We start from the raw sequence: 17,181 nt of genomic DNA on the forward strand, positions 1-17,181 counted from the left end.
TTTCACAGCAGGGGGTTTCCCAGCCTGCCCCATAAGAGCCTGTGCTGGGGAGAGGGGGGTGGGCAAGTCACAGGGAGGCCACTGGGGGGGGGTAACTGTCACCCCCCAGATTTTACCAAGCCCCAAACTCAATCCCACTCCCCCCCCTCAATCCCATTCCCCCCTGTGCTCCCCCACCCCACGGCTGGGCAGGAGGGGGGGCGCCCAGGCTGGGCCCTGGCACCACCCAACAGCTCTGGCCCTGCCTTGTTCCCAGGGCTGGGCTGGCTGGTGAATTACGGAGCTGGGCCTTCGGGGAGCAGGTTTCCGGGGGTGGGGGGGGTCCAGCGAGCAGGGCCGGCGTTGAGGCTTCGCGGGGTCCCCTGTGGCGCGGGGCCCTGGGCAGGTGCTAGCCCCTAATTCCAGCCTGGCTTTGAACCTCCCGGCTCTGCGGTTACTGCGGCGCAGGCCCCGTAAGCCCTGCCCCACAACACTGCCCCCAGCCCTGCCCCATAGAGCACCTGACCCCCTGTAATGTCAGACAGCAGCCAGGGGTCCCCAGGAGCCCGCAGGGGTCCAGCCCCAGCAGCACGGGGTTAACGGCTTCTCCTTCGCTGTATCTGCTAACAGGGTACGGCCGGCCCCTTGGCCCCCGCTGCCACTGCCCCCGCAAAGCCACCCGGAGCTCCAGGCACCCGGCCCCGCTGGCCCCCGCTGCCACTGCCCCCGCAAAGCCACCCGGAGCTCCAGGCACCCGGCCCCTTGGCCCCTGCTGCCACTGCCCCCGCAAAGCCACCCGGAGCTCCAGGCACCCGGCCCCGCTGGCCCCCGCTGCCACTGCCCCCGCAAAGCCACCCGGAGCTCCAGGCACCCGGCCCCGCTGGCCCCCGCTGCCACTGCCCCCGCAAAGCCACCCGGAGCTCCAGGCACCCGGCCCCTTGGCCCCCGCTGCCACTGCCCCCGCAAAGCCACCTGGAGCTCCAGGCACCCGGCCCCGCTGGCCCCCGCTGCCACTGCCCCCGCAAAGCCACCCGAAGCTCCAGGCACCCGGCCCCGCTGGCCCCCGCTCCCCTCCCACAGCCACCTGGAGCCGAGGGGTCCAGGCGCCCGGCCCCGCTGGCCCCCGCTGCCGCTCCCCCCCCAAAGCCACCCGGAGCCGAGGGGTCCGGGCACCGAGCCCCACTGGCCCCCACTCCCCCCCCAAAGCCACCCGGAGCCGAGGGGTCCAGGCGCCCGGCCCCGCTGGCCCCCGCTGCCGCTCCCCCCCAAAGCCACCCGGAGCCGAGGGGTCCAGGCACCCAGCCCCACTGGCCCCCGCTGCCACTGCCCCCGCAAAGCCACCCGGAGCTCCAGGCACCCAGCCCCGCTGGCCCCCACCCCCCTCCCAAAGCCACCCGGAGCCGAGGGGTCCAGGCCCCCCGCCCCGCTGGCCCCCACCCCCCTCCCAAAGCCACCCGGAGCCGAGGGGTCCAGGCACCCAGCCCCGCGTGCCCCCCGCCCCCTCCCAACGCCACCCGGAGCCGAGGGGTCCAGGCACCTGGCCCTGCTGGCCCCCACCCCCCTCCCAAAGCCACCCGGAGCCGAGGGGTCCAGCTCTCCAAGGAGTCTCTCTGACTTTGCACAAAGGGACCCAGATCCGGACTCAGGTGCTATTACAGTAACAGTTGCTCCCTTGGGGGGGCCTGGCGGGATCCCCCCCCCCCCAGCGACATGCCAGAGGGGTCCTTGCCTGCTCTGCATTATGGCCCTGCCAGAGCTCTGGGCTCTCCTGGCACTAACCTGCCGCCTGCCCCTGCCAGGCTGAATGAGGGGGAACCCCCCACCCCAGATCTTTTGCTCTCTAGGGGTCTCTCTGCTCCCTCCCAACTCTGGGCCCAGCCAGCTGCCCTCCAGCATCTCGCCTCCCATGGGGCAGGTCAGCAACGCGACCCCAGGGTGGATTGGAGTGAGCTACGAGGGGGGGGGCCGGGGACCCCCCCTTTCCACTCCCAGCTCCCACACTGCAGAACACAGGCAGCCCCCGCCGCTGGTTTTCTTACGTTCCCTCCGCTCCTGTGCCGGCATCGGAGCCGAGCCCCAGGCCGGCGCCCCCAGGGCCCCCGCGCCCCCAGGGCCCCCGCGCCGGCCCCGAGAACCGAAAGGACGTGAACACCATTCCGCCAGCCTTTCACCTCCAGGGGGCGCTGGCTCCAATCTACCCCCGGGGAGGGGACCGGGGGAGCCCCATGGTGGCAGGAGACTCGGCCCATGGGCCCAGCCCGCCTGCCTGCAGAATATCGCTGCCCTCGCTAGGGGGCCCCGGTGGGGCCCCGAGAAACGGAGGCCGAATGGGAGTGGAAAGGGATCGGAGAAAGGCGGCAGGGCCACACCCCGGCAGGAGGAGGAGAGGGAGGTTTATCTGAGCCAGGGCCAGGCTCCTCCTTCCCCCCCCCCAGGGAAGCCCACCCTGCTGCTGGCAAGCTGGGAGCAGCAGCCAGGGCCCAGGAGTGACGTCTGAAGCGGCGCTGCTGCCATGAACGGTAACCCGCTGACCTGCCCAGGCCAGCTCCCTGCTCCAGAGTGAGGGGCTCAGGCTCGCAGCACACTCAGGCAGCACCGGGACGCTTCGTTCACCCCCCACCAGCTGGACACTTCTTCGCTTTACAGGAAAGAGACGACGCCGGCGAACAAGCGGGAGACCCGAGGTCTGGGCCTCCCCCGCGCAGGAGGGCACGTGCCCCACAGCCAGTGCAGGCATTCGTGCCCTCGCCTTCAGATAACACTGCGGGTCCCATGCCAACCAGCCCCGGGCACATGGCCGGTTGGTACGACCGCCGGGTCCCCGTCCCCCTCCGAGGACGCCGCCCGCTGGGCAGGAAGATGCCAGGAGGCAGGCAGATAAAAGTAGTGTCGGTTTAATGGTCTGGGCGTTTCGTTCAGCACCGTCCCGGTGCGGCGGCCAAGCCCCACCCCTCCGAGCCCTGGGATGTGCCGCATTTCGCTCTCCCTTGAGTCCGAGCAGGCCAGGCCGCGCCCTCTGCTGCAGATGAGCAGGGGCACGTCCCCCCTGTTCGCTCGACACCGGAGCCCCCACGGCCTGGACATTAAAAGCTAAAAAAGTCTCACCCCGGCAGAATCAGGGGGGACTGCCTGCTGCAGAGGCCACGACATATCACACACACACTCACACGCATGCTGCCGGCTCCGGGCCCAGCACCCCCTCTCCTGGCTGGGGGAGACACGTGCCACCCCAGGGCACTGCGATCGCACCCGTCGAGGTGGGAGCCGGCGCCGCCGACGCTGCCATCGTCCGGGGAGGGGAAAGGGAGGCGGCAGAGGGTCCCCCGGCGGGGAAATAAATAAAGAGGTCCGAGGCTCCGGACGGACGCCCCAGCCGGGATCACGTGGCCTTGTGATCCGGGTGGCTCTTTAGCTTGTGGAATTTGACGCTGTCCATCTTTTCGAAGCGCTTGCCGCAGTGCTCGCAGGTGAAGTTGTACTGGACGTCCGAGTTGTGCTTCTTCATGTGCCAGTTGAGAGACGCTCTCTGGCGGCACTGGTACCCACAGATCTCGCACCTGGCGGGGGGCCAGACACAGTCACGCAGGCCGCACCCCTCGGGCCCGCCCCACGGCACACCCCGCGCGAGCTGAGGGCCCTCTCTGCAGCCGTACGCTCCCTACCGCTGCCGGGCTAAACACACCCCACCCCACCGCCCGTACTTTCAGCCGGATGTGGCATTTTTCCACTTCCTGATCAGCGTTACTAGGTGCTGTTAACAGCCCCCGTGCCACACCCCTGAGGCGTCTGCATCTCAGCCCCAGGCGAGGGATCCCTGTATAAACAGCCCCCGTGCCCCACCTTGGCTGTGGTTGCATTTTAGCACCGGGTGAAGGATCCCAGTACAAACAGCTGCCACACCCCACCCCAGAGGCAGCCGCATTTCAGTGGCGAGAGGGGTAATCTCCCCACCACCTTTGAAAAGCTCACTAGGGGCAAAGCAAGCTCATCTCCAGCAGTGTCACCAATAAAAGGCCCAGGCACCGCAGGGGCAGAGCCACCCCCCCCCACCCCACTCGCCCTGGCTTTAACTCCTGCTGATGTGCTCTGCCCCAGAGGTGGTGGCACACAGAGGCGCTCCGCTCCAGGGGCTCGAACGAGCCTGGGTCGGGTTCCTAAATGGGTCACCCCCGCGCCCCCCAACTCCCGCACGTACTGGAGGGGCGTCTCTCCCGTGTGCGTCCGGCGATGCACCTCCAGGTGATTCTTCCGCTTGAAAGATTTCCCGCAGGTTTCACAGGTAAATTCACGGACGCCTGCAGGGGACAAAGAACGGGGCACAGCCGAGACTCAGTCAAGGGACCTCAGTAGGAGAATCCAGAGTCCCTCTCTGCCCACTCCCAGCCCGACGCATGCAGCAAGCAGGCCCTTAACCTGCCCGAAGGGGTGACGCCGGCCCACTGGGGCATCACACTGGGTCTGTGTCTCCCACATCCGATGTCCGAGACGGCCCACGGCGCCAGCTAAAAAAGTGACGTCCCTTAGCTCAGGCAGGGGAGAGTCTCCTGCTTTTAAACCAAGAGGCCCTGGATCAATCCCAGCGGACAGCCCAGCCGGGGGGCCAAGCGGCTGCTTCCGTTTGTTCCGGATTTTTGACTCTCTCCCCACCCCCCATAATGTAAGTGTTGAAAATGAGCCGAGTGAGACAGCTGATCCCGGGGGGAATCCGAGCCAGCCCCAGCTCCCTTCCCGGGTGCTCTGGTGCCATGCAGGGAGCATGGCTCCGGGGGGAAGCGAAGGCTAAGCAGAGGCAGCCGAGTGCCCCAGAACCAGGCGGCGAAGGCGTCGGCGTCTCCCCAGAGCAGCGCAGTGCAGGACCAGGCCCAGCGGGGAGGGGGGGGCGCCGGGGAAGAGAGCCCGGGGGTTGCACCTGAGTGAATGATCATGTGTCTGCGGAGGTGGTTGGACAGGTAGAACTTCTTGCCGCAGCCCGGGTGGGGACACACTTTTGTCTTCCCTTTCCGGTGGACGAGGTTGACGTGATTCTGGAGAGACAAGGGGGGGGGGGGGGCAGAGGGCTAGACCACACCCCCACCACAGTCACAGCAGAGGCTGCTACAACCCCCCCAGTAACCGGCAGGAATTCCCACATCAGAGCTCGTCCCTCCCTCACAACACGGCGCCTCGGTCACCGCAGCTGGGGTACCCCACTCTCTCGCCTCAACCTCGACAAACGCCCTCACCCCACAATCTACGCCCAGAGATTCCCCGTTGATGCAGCGTTGGAACCAAGCTGCCCCCAAAGCCAGCGCAGGGGTAGCGAGGTGGGGCACCGAGGCCGTGACGTTAAATGATTTGCCGATTGTCCAAGCGGACGTCCAAGACTCGATCAAACCCTTGGCTAGACACTGAGCCAGGACTAATCTGGCCCTCGTTCCCTGGGCTATTACTCCCATTGTGCAGATGGGGAAACTGAGGCAAAGAATGGCTAAATGACTTGCCCCAGGTCGCCCAGACAGTCTGTGGCAAAGCAGGGGATGAAACCTGGCTCTCCCTTGTCCCTGAGTCACGCTCCGTCGCCGTCCCCTCTCTCAAGTGCCAAGCAGGCTCCAGGTTTGGGTTTTGTGAGAAAACGCAATCGAAATATCCCCAGGCTGCTGTCACGTTCCCAACGCAGCCTGCAAGCGCCACCCCCCGGCCAGTGCTGGAAACCCGCCACGCCAGGCAGGCCCTGGCCACCCATCAACCAGGACGTGAAACTCACCAGCACCAAAGGGAAAGCAACCGCCCAGCGTCACCGCTCCAGCTCCCGCTGCAGAGAACAACCAGCCGGCCTGAGCATTTCCCAGGCTCCGGGGGGGCAGAACGGGGCTCTCAGGCAGGGCCCTTGCAGCACCCTTCACACCCCACCCCGGAGACAGGCCTGTGGGAAACTGACGCGCACAAATCGTACCTGAAAGCTACTAAGTGCTACGTAGACCTGGCTGCATCCTTCGTACGGGCAGTGGAACATTTCCAGCATGCCGTCGGCATCCGTCACGCGGCCCCGCCTGCTCCGCCGCCTCCTGCGCGGGGAACGGAGGGGTCAGCCGCCGGCAGGGGACGGCAAGGGTGGGGGGAGACGGCCGCGGAAGGCCCCCAGGGCAGAGGCCTGGGGAGGGAGGGGGCGCAGACAGCCCTGGATTGAGGCTGAGCGGCCCCTGTGTTTGAGCACCCAATGCAGCGCACGGAAAAGGGAAGGAAATACTAGGCGGCTCGCTGACGCCGCTGGCCGGATCTCTGGCCGAGTGGGGAAACCGAGGCACGGGCAGGGTCCAAGGCCTTGTAAAGCCAGCGAACCGCTTCGCCGCGACACTCACTTCTCCGGTTCCTTCGGAATCTCGTAGATGATGGCCGACATGTCACTGCCGTCCATCTCCTCGGGCTCCGGCTCCGTGTTCTCTTGGGCCGGCTCCAGCTCTTCCGGCATCTCCATTTCCAGCGGGGGCTGCAGCTCCTCCTTTTTGAGCCCATAAAGGTCTTCTTTTTCTGCCACCACAAAAGAGGTGTCAGCAGGCCGCGCCGCGCGGCGAGAAGCTGGCGAAGCTTTTCAAACAGGAAGCAGTTAACCCCCATCCCAGAGGCGGGCAAGAGCCACCGGCCACTGAAATGCAGCTAGTTCTGCCGCAGAGCACAGCAGCTGTTTAACACCGCACACGGGGGGAGGGCAGGAAGGGGAGAGTCCTGTAGCCGGCTGAACCTACGGACGGCGGAGGCGAAATGCAGTTACATCAGGGTTAACACTCAATGGGAAGTCAAGGGACCTGGGATTTTTAATGAAGCACATGAGCGGGCACCACACCGGGACATCAGAGCCAGGGGTCAGGACCCCACCCACCCCCCGGCACCACGCTGGGACAGCAGATCCAGGGGTCAGCACCCCCTATGGACCCCCTCCCTGGCACCACGCCAGGACATCAGATCCAAAGGACAGCACCCCCTATGGACCCCCTCCCTGGCACCACGCCGGGACATCAGATCCAAAGGACAGCAACCCCTATGGACCCCCTCACTGGCACCACGCTGGGACAGCAGATCCAGGGGTCAGCGCCCCCTATGGACCCCCTCCCTGGCACCACGCCGGGACATCAGAGCCAGGGGTCAGGACCCCACCCCGGCACCACGCTGGGACATCAGATCCAGGGGTCAGTGCCCCCTATAGACCCCCTCCCTGGCACCACGCCGGGACATCAGATCCAGGGGTCAGTACCCCCCCCCCCCAGCACCACGCCAGGACATCAGATCCAGGGATCAGCACCCCCTACGGAGCCCCTCATCCTCCAGCTCAGCACGGTGATGGGGCACCGGGGTCACTAGTGCAGGGAGAGCGCCCCCTAGGGAGCCACCCACCAGCACTACACTGGGGCACCGGAGTCAGCACTAACCCAGGGGAGAGCGCATCCCTTACCGAGCGCCCAACTCACTCCCAGCAGCACAGCGCCCCCTAGTGCCCTACTGTGACCCTGGGAGAAGGCCCCCACAGAACACACAGCAGCATTTTTCATGGCCTTCGGAGGCCTCCCCTCCCAGTACCGACCAAGCTCCCCATGCTTAGCCGGGGGCAGAGGGGCAGGCCCCCCACCCCCGAGGGCTGGCCACAGCTACCTTTTTTGGTTTCAATGCACTCCCCGCTCTCCACCGGCTCCCCGCCGTGGGGCTGCATGTTCTCCGGCTCCGTCTGGGTGTAGGCGGCGACGCCCTCGATCATGGCGCAGGGCATCTCCTCGCCCCCGCTGCTGGTGACGTTGAGCTGGATGCCCTCCGCCGTCAGGGCGTCGTAGCCGGGCCCGGCGATGATGATCACCTGGGAGCCCTGCATCATGCCCTGCACGGGGCAGCTGGCCACCACCTCCCCGAGCGTCTCCTGCGTCACGTTCTCAAAGAGAGTCCCGTGGCTCGCGCCCACCTGGACGGGCATGGGGACGCACACCACGGTCTCCATGCTCTCCGGGCCATTGAGAGGCGGGTTGTGGCACATGGCGGCGCCCTGCTCGGCCGTCAGGTTCTCGATGTGGTGCTCGAACGGGATGTGGATGCCGTCCTGCGTGATGAGGCCGCTGCTGCTCCCGCCTTCTGCGGCCGATGGGGGCGGATGCTGCTGGGCCTTGGCCTGACGGCTCTCGGGCTGCTCCTCCGAGCCCGAGCTGGAGCTCTCCTCGGAGGAGTCCGAGCTTCCGGCCCCCACGCCGTTGCCAGCTGCAGTGGGGAGAGCAATGGGCGGGCGTGGGTTAGAGCCACGGCAGGACGCTCCCCTGGGCTTTGAGGGACACCTGGCTCCTCCTGCAGCCTAGCATTACCCTGCCCAACCCTCAGGGCTGGGGAAGTGCCCATCTACTAGCACCATAACGATCACCTCCCATCCAGCTGGATCTTACTTAGGCATATTAACCGAACATCTGCCTTACAGGCCTAGGGAGCACTCCCCTTATGCTGAAATGCGGCCACCTCTGGGGTGGGATGCACTGCAACGCCACACAACAGGCTACCCTAAGCGCTACCCTGCCCACGGGCTGCCTTGGGAGACTAGGATCCCGCCCGCTCACCATCGTCACTCTCGTTCTCAGAGTCGCTGAGCGGCTTCAGCGGGGAGTGCAGGTCCTGGAAGTAGCGGTGCCCGGCCTCACACTGCCACACGGCCGTGGTGTACAGCCCGAAGGTGGGGTCCAGCTCCGACAGGTGGGGCTCGTAGGGGCAGCGGTTCTTGTGGTCCTCGTACCAGATCACCATGTTCTTCAGGCAGTTGACGTTCCGCCTCCTTCCTTGGGGGGAGGAGAGAGGCACGTGAGCCGACCACAGGGAATCAAAGGGGTGCCCCCATAGCTAGCAAAAGACGGGGGAGCACCCCACTGGGTTAAACCATTAGTCAAGTGATCAACTGTTTGTCAGCAATGGGACAGTCTGTGTGTCATAACTACTGTACTACCCCCACTAACGACCCAGGCACCCTAAGTTCCAGGGACCCCGGCTGGTACAGCCCAGGCTGTAGTGGGGGAGTTCCGGCCATCCACCACCCCTCCGCCCTGCCTTTGGGTGCTGACACGACCCAAGGAGGGCGAACTCTGCAACGGGGAGGAGAGGAATCTGCGTCCAGACTGACTCGCACTCGCTGTCTGTTCCACGCACACGCCAGCCAGCCGGGACAGGCGGCCTGCGGGACTCGGGCACATTGCAGATGGCTTGATGCACCGATGGAGCATCATACCAAGGTGATGGGCCTCATGGGGAGGGGGAAAGCAGTTGACATGACAGCTCTTGATTTTGCAGAGGCTTTTGACACAGTCCCAAATGACAATTGCATAAGCACTCTAGGGAAATGTGCTCTAGATGAAATCACTATAAGGTGGGTGTACAACTGGTTCAAAGACCAACCTCAGTGATTAGTGATGGGCTGTCAAACTGGGAGGGCATGTCGGGGGGGGGTCCCCGCAAAGGTCAGTCCTGGGTCTGATTCTATTCAATATTTTCATTAATGATTTGGATAATGGAGGGGGCAGTTTGCTTAGAACATCTGCAAATGACACCAAGCTGGGAGGGGCTGCGAGCGCTTTGGAGGACAGGATTCAAATTCGTAACATCCGGGACAAATTGGAGAATTGGCCTGAAATCAAGAAGATGAAATTCATTAAAGGCCAGCGGACCGTGGTACATTTAGGAAGGAAATACGAAAAGCACAACTACAAACTGGGGACCAAGCGGCTTGGCAGCAGGACCATGGAGAAGGCGCTGGTGTTACAGGGGATCTCAAATCGAACACAAGTCAACACTGCGATGCGGCTGCAAAAGTAGCTAATGTTATCGGATTAGCAGGAGTGTCACGTGTAAGACACGGGAGGTCACTGTGCTGCTCTACACGGCACTGGGGAGGCCTCAGCTGGAGTCTTGCGTCTAATTCTGGGCGCTGAACTTTAAGGAGGCCTACGGGGCAAGGTTAAAACCGGGGGCATGGTTAGCTCTGAGAAAAGTCAACCGAGGAGACCCGAGAAGTCTTCAAATAGGTTAAGGGCTGTTGCAAAGACGGGGCTCAATTGTTCTCCATGGCCGCTGAAGGCAGGACAAAAAGCAATGGGCTTCCTCTGCAGTCAGATTTAAGTTCAATATTAGGAAAAACTTTCTGACTAACTCTGAGGGGAGCTACACTCTGGACCAGGCGTCCAAGGGAGGCTGCGGGATCCCCGACACTGGAGGTTTGAGGTTGGACAAACCCCGGCCAGGGAAGGCTGAAGTTTATTTGCTCCTGCCTCAGCACGGGGCGCTGGACCCGATGAGCTCTCGAGGTCTCTTCCAGCCCCACATTTCTGTGATTCGATAGCACTGCCAAGACGGCGGCTGCTGGCTCAGCACGTGACACCTGAAGTAGGACCTGTCCCTGCTGGGGCGCCCAGCCCCCCAGAGAAAGGACAAGTCTTTCCCCAGCTGGTCTCTGCGTTTGAGCTCGGAACAATGGAGCAGCGAAGGGCCATGACAGCACCTCTGCTACTGTCACAATCCTCCTGTCATTCCTAGAGAGCCTCTTTGCCCATTTTTAACATTCCCAGGAGAGGGGCATCAACTGCCGGAGGAATCCGAATTGTACCGCTGCCTCCTTCCAGGGCACGGAGAGCTCACACCAGAGCTGCACCCTAACCGGTGCAAAAGCAAAGGTCTCCTCAGATGTTAAGATGCCGGGAAGAGACTGTAACAGCAATGAACACTGAGCAGATTGGCTCCCTGCTTTGCCAACACCTGTAATACCCTCCTCCTCCACACAGGCAGAGGGAGGTTTGTCTGAGGAGCCCTACATCTCCATCCTGCTTTGCCAGCTCTGGCCCTGTGTATCACCGGCCCACCATTTGCGCTGGCCGTGCTGTGAACTTTGGCAGCTCGTGCAGCCACCTTTGGGGAGATCACAGTGGGGGTGGGAAAACGGTGACTAAGGCAGTGGGGTAAAGCCCCTTGGAAATGTCAGGGGACACTGAACGTCTGTCTAAGGTACACATACAGCCCCGGAACATGGGTATCCGAGCACCGAGCAGTCATTAATGGGTTTAGCTTTGCTTGCCACCTGGGTCAGGGCAGGTCTATCCAGATGGCAAACTGAGGGGCACAGAGGTACGGTGACTTCCCAAGGTCACCCGGAGAGCTAGCAGCAGAGCTGGGAATTGAACCAGGGCTTGCAGGCCCAAGGCTCATGCTCTAACCAGTGGCCCACCCTCACCCCCAGGAGCAGGATTCAGAGCTGAAGCTCAGACCCACAGAAACCTGCACGGCTCTCGATCCCCCTCCCTCAGAGGCGGGCCAAGTGGGGCTTTAGTGACTGCCAGCCCGCCCCCGAGCCTGCTCAGCCAGCCTTCCAGCTGGAACGGCTTTAGATCTATGGTCAGTGGCCAGTCTCCCCATGCCGGATCCCTCCAGAACAGTCCCGGGGCAGCCCCAGCTCTCCGGGCCTGGACTGCACTTTTGGGCTGTATCCGTGAAAACTCCACTGCACTCTATGGACGCCTCCAACGGGCACGTAGCCTCGTCGCTCCCTCACTCAATGTCACGCCAGTTATTTCTGCACTTGGTGCTTCCCCAGGAAAGACAGGAGTAAAACACCAGCCTTTACCCCCTGCCAGCATCAGGGGTCAGACCTAGAGAAATCAGCCTGCGTCCAACACTGCTGCAGCAAACCGCTTGGTACGTTTGTAGAGAGGAGATCCTACGTTCATATAGCTATGAGAAAGGCCATCGGAGTGAGCAATTCTTACGCATCAGGGCAGATGGGGTCACGCAGATTATTGTTTATTAGGTATGTTACGATAGCATCTAGGAGCCCTAGTCACAGCACCCATTTGTGCTAGGCACAGAACGTTATTGTTTAGATGTATTACGGCAGCCCCGATGAGCCCTAATCACAGACCAGGACCCCGTTATGGTGGGTGTTAGATGTAATTTATTAGGTATATTGCAGCAGCCCCAAGGAGCCCCCATCATGGCCCAGGACTGCATTTTGCTAGGTGCGGTACATTATGTATTAGGTGTATTATGGTAGCGCTCAGGAGCCCCCCTCACAGCCCCCGCCACATTGTGCTGGGTCCTGTACATTATGTATTAGGTGTATTACGGTAGCAGTAGGGTTCCCCCGTCATGGAGCAGGACCCCACCGTGTAAAGTGCTGTACGTTATTAGGTGCATTACGGTAGCAGTAGGGTTCCCCCGTCATGGAGCAGGACCCCACCGTGTAAAGTGCTGTACGTTATTAGGTGTATTACGGCAGTGATAGGGCTCCCCAATCTTGGAGAAGGACCCCATTGCGTATGGGGCTGTACAAAGACAGACAAAGGCCACTGGCGGGGGATTGGACAGATGAGAATTCTAAGAACGGGTTTCTGGGTGCAGACACGGATCTTTGACGCGTTCATTGTGCACCCACATTCAGCCATTGTCACAAGCTGGATCCCCCAGGACAAGTCACTTACTTTTCTTTCGTTTTGGCTTTTTAGGGATTTGCTCCCACGGCTTCCTGCAACAGAAAAAGAGAGCACTGATTTAGCATCAGGGGCTATGCTCCATAGCTGGACATCTCAGCCATTTAGCGTAGGAGGCAGGGCTGTGCTAGTATCTCCCCCCGGCTTTTACAGATGGGGAAACCGAGGCACGGATTCAGTGACTTGCCCCAAGTCATGGTACCTGTACCTTATGTGACGCAGATTCACGAGAGGAAATCAGGGTTTACTGCCAAGGTTTAACACAGGAGCAGGGCTACTTAGTGATTGGTTTTTAAGACCCCATAAAGAACTCTGTTCTATTACAACGCGCAGGGAGCGGCATCCGTCCCTCACATCATCAACCCTATATCGGTTACTCCTCTGGCTGAAAACCAGCCCCCACACTCATGCCCTTTTGCAAAAGAACGAACGAAAAGGACTTAGATCAGTGACTGGTGAGCGATCTAAACCCTCTGCTCCCAAATTCTCTCAGCAGAGCACAGCCATGGATTGCTGATCTAAACGTGACAGGCCACGAAATCCAGCTGACTAGATGCTACCCAAAAGGGACAATGTCCTTAATACAGCGAGGCCATGAAGAACACTTGAGCCTGTTTTCTTCCAGTGTATAATTAACCTGGGAAATCCACTGTGCAGGTTATTACATAAATAATTTAAGGCCAAATTCTCTCATCTGATCCCCTGTATCTCACAAGCCACGACAGACACCCCTAAGCTGAGCCCTGTGACTTTAGTTAGACTAAAGCATTTTAGTCCTCAGGAGACTAAACTGTGCCACAGGCAGCGAACAGGAGAGACCGAGGTGCCACCGATGCCCCTGTGATGGCAGGGAATTGTTCAAGTGAGACATGCCCAGATGATACCAACAGGTGAGCCACACCCCATGCTGCGGAGGAAGGTGAAAAATCCCCCGAGTCCGTTATACTCGCTGAAGCCCTGAACCTGCAGCGAAATGAATGCAAGTGGATCTCTGCACCGTCACAGACCCACAAGGACTCAGATGCAGCACCACGAGAACACAGATAATCTGCCCACGTCTCTCCCGTCACAGGATCAGCACCTAGGATACAATATCAGAAGGGAAATACACTAGTTCTCGTGTAGGAGCTGGGATCGGAGAGTAATTTCCCTGCACGGTATAGTACTGCCAGATGAGAGCCCTTCCCCTGAAGCATTCATCACATGGCTGGCAGGGCACACTGAGTTAGGACCAGTGCTCTGATCTGGGATGCAGACCGTGACACTAGCGTGATTTAACAATCACCAGGAGAGCGGCAGAGAGCGTAAACAGTTCTGCTTTAAGATAGTTCTCATCTTTGCAGATCCACAGCAGCTCACCACTGGAATTCAGTCACGACAAAGGCAGAATGGGGTGTGTATCTCAGACGCGTCTACACTAGAGAAGGTTTGCCGATAAGGCTGAATAGGCAAGACCTCCTAGCACTGAGCAGTTTCTCCCGGCGAAAGAGCATTGCCTGGTAGGGCCAGTACGCACAGCAAAATGAGCTGTACCAAAACTATAGTTTTGCTGGTATAACCGCGTCTGCACTACGGCTCTGGCTGGTATCAAAATGTTAGCGACAATCACCCCCCAAAGTGACATAACTGTACAGGCAAGATTCTTCACATTTAACACCTTTCTCGAGCCCCTTCAATCCAAGGGTCACAAAGTCCTTCACCAAATCTCAGATGCCCAACATCCTCCCCCCCCCCCCCGCCCACCTGTGTGTGATATTATCCCCTACACACAGAGGAGGGAAACTGAGGCGCAGAGGTGTGAGGTGACTTGACCATGGTGTTCGCATACCATGGTGATGAGGGTGGTGTAAAAATATGACTAGAGAAGATCATGGGGGGAGAGTCTCTGAGAAATGTGGGCAAAACCCAGGAGCTTTGACACCATATCACTTGCTCTAACCACTAGTCCACATGGTCACACATTTTGCTGTCAAATGAGAAGGTGGAGGCCTGGATCTCATCCCATCCTCAGTCTACTGGCTACACCTCAACTGGAGATGGGAACAGATTTGAGGGGAGGGAGGGAGGGAGGATGTGTCTATCCATGCAGGGGCAAGACATCCCCTCCCATGTAGAGAGGCTGGAGTAAGACACCCCATCTAGCTGCTCACGACTCCTGTCAAAGCTGGTTGCAGGAGCGTTCTCTCCCCTAGAGATGCTATGGGGGCAATGGGGTTAACACCCCATGGGAGGGATCCTGGTCTCCCCCAGGCTTCCCCTCTCCAGCCCCTGCTCCAGAAGGAAGGAGATATAAGGGGATGGGGGAAGGAAAAAGGGCTCCAGATCCCACAACTCCCTCATCCATCCCCTTACTTGCTGTCTCTGCCCCACCAGGAAGGGGGCATATGACAATGGAGTCAGGGAATGAGTGGGACCAGCCAAGTGAAGTGGTCCTGGCTGTCAGTCATGGAAGGAAATGGTATATGGGATTGAGGGGGGGGGAAGGGATGGGGCAGGTCCTAGCTCAGTCAGGGGTCTGATCTCCCACTTCCCCCAGCTCTCACCTGTGGCACCCCACTTGCTGCCCGCGCTCCAGCAAGTGGGGGCATACGGGGACAGGGACAGGAGAGGAGGAGTCAGTGAGGGGCCCGGCCAGGCATAGGGGAAATCTGGCTCAGTAGGGGCCAGCTCTCACCTGCAGCACCCTATGCACAACCCCTGCTCCAGACAGAAGGGTGTGTACAAGGAGAGGTGGTCCGGGCCAGAGGGTTGGGGGGCCCGGCTCTCACCCATGGCACCCTGCGTGCTGCCCCTGATCCAGCAGGTAGGGGGTGTACGGGGAAGGGGGGGTCCAGGCCAGATGTGGGGGTTGGGAGGCCCAGCTGTTACCCAGGGCACCCCGTGCGCTGCCCCCGCTCTAGCCCCAGCAGACAGGGGGTGCACGGGGAGGGGGGCCCGGCCCAGAGGGGGGGTGGGGGCCCGGCTCTCACCCACAGCACCCCGTGCGCTGCCCCCGCTCCAGCCCCAGCAGACGGGGGGGTGCACGGGGAGGGGGGCCCGGCCTGGAGGAGGGGGGGCCCGGCTCTCACCCGCGGCGCCCCGCGCGCTGCCCCCGCTCCAGCCCCAGCAGACAGGGGGGTGCACGGGGAGGGGGGCCCGGCCCGGAGGGGGGGTGGGGGCCCGGCTCTCACCCGCGGCGCCCCGCGCGCTGCCCCCGCTCCAGCCCCAGCAGACAAGGGGGTGCACGGGGAGGGGGGCCCGGCCCCGAGGGGGGGTGGGGGCCCGGCCGGAGGGGGGGTGGGGGCCCGGCGCGCTGCCCCCGCTCCAGCCCCAGCAGACAGGGGGGTGCACGGGGAGGGGGGCCCGGCCGGAGGGGGGGGGGGGGCCCGGCGCGCAGCCCCCGCTCAAGCCCCAGCAGACGGGGGGTGCACGGGGAGGGGGGCCCGGCCGGAGGGGGGAGGGGGGCCCGGCTCTCACCCGCGGCGCCCCGCGCGCTGCCCCCGCTCCAGCCCCAGCAGACGGGGGGGTGCACGGGGAGGGGGCCCGGCCCGGAGGGGGGGTGGGGGCCCGGCCCGGAGGGGGGGTGGGGGCCCGGCTCTCACCCGCGGCGCCCCGCGCGCTGCCCCCGCTCCAGCCCCAGCAGATAGGCCGCCAGCTTGGCGTCGCTCCAGCCGCTGCGCCTCCGCAGATCCACCCAGGGCCCGTGCGCCTCGCCCAGGTAGACCCGCCGCACGTCGTACTTCTTGCGGGACTCGAGGCGGCGCCGGGCCCGGTCGGACTCGGTCAGGCGGGGCCGCCCCCGGGCCTTGCGGCCGCCGGCCCCGGCCTCCGCCTCCCCCGCGCCGGGCCCCGCCTCCTCCTCCTCGGCCGCCTCCTCCTCCTCCGCGGCCGCGGCCGGGGCCGGGCCCCGCTGCGCCTCGCTCATGCCCAGCCCGCTGGCCGCGCCGAGCAGCCCGTTGTTGGGGGACTCGGAGGAGCCCGGCGCAGGGGCAGTGACGTCAACGGCCCGCGACCCGCTTCCTGTTTCCGCCCCCCCCCGTCGCTGCTCCGCCAGAAAAGTCTCACCAGTCGGCGGCGCGCGTGCTCAGCTGATTGAGCTCTAGGCATGCGCACCCAGCGCCCGTTGGGTCCACACTGCGCCTGCGCGGGAAGATGGGTTCAGGGCGCAGGCGCCCCTCTCGAGCTACGCTCCGCCTTCAACATGCCCACACTGATGCAAGCGCCTGTGCTCTTTTTGCGCATGCGCTGGAGATCCCCGCCTCACCACCACCACCAGCTCTCTTGCGCATGCGCCCCAGCACTGGGCGCCTATCTGTACCCCCCCAACAGCCTTCTCAGGGGGGCTCAGCGTTGAGGCTGCCCCGCGCTCTGCCTGACCCCAGGGAGCGGAGCCCCTGCCCAGACAGCCCCCCCAACCGCCCCCAGGGGGCATCCCCGCCCTGTTGCCCCCCCAGGGGCAACGCCCCCTCTACCCATCCCCTCCTGGGGCCCAGCCCCACAGACTTGACCCCCACCCCCAGGGCCCAGCTAGCGCCCAGCCCCCTCCAGCAGCCCAGCCCCACAGAACTGACCCCCACCCCCAGGGCCCAGCCCCCTCCAGCAGCCCAGCCCCACAGAATTGACCCCCACCAGCAGGGCCCAGCTAGCGCCCAGCCCCCCCCCCCATGCTCCCCCTCCTGGGCCCCAGCCCCACAGGACTGACCCCCACCCCCAGGGCCCAGCTAGCACCCAGCCCCCTCCACCGGCCCAGCCCCACAGA

The 17,181-nt window shown here is 62.9% G+C and overlaps 1 protein-coding gene across 1 annotated transcript; it reads right to left on the bottom strand.

Annotated features, from left to right (window-relative positions):
* Positions 1-2,857: 2,857 nt before the first annotated feature.
* LOC123353584 (zinc finger protein 653-like) lies at positions 2,858-16,476 on the bottom strand. Its single transcript, XM_044994798.1, has 9 exons — positions 16,025-16,476; positions 12,435-12,478; positions 8,541-8,756; positions 7,603-8,193; positions 6,318-6,486; positions 5,912-6,023; positions 4,889-5,003; positions 4,175-4,274; positions 2,858-3,536 (listed from the first exon to the last, which is right to left on the bottom strand). Exons 1-9 carry the CDS (start codon positions 16,345-16,347, stop codon positions 3,359-3,361), a joined length of 1,848 nt encoding a protein of 615 aa, XP_044850733.1. The 5' UTR covers positions 16,348-16,476; the 3' UTR covers positions 2,858-3,358.
* Positions 16,477-17,181: the final 705 nt, after the last annotated feature.

The sequence above is a fragment of the Mauremys mutica genome, chromosome 20 (assembly GCF_020497125.1).
Source record: "Mauremys mutica isolate MM-2020 ecotype Southern chromosome 20, ASM2049712v1, whole genome shotgun sequence".
In the NCBI taxonomy this organism is placed as follows: Eukaryota; Metazoa; Chordata; order Testudines; family Geoemydidae; genus Mauremys; species Mauremys mutica.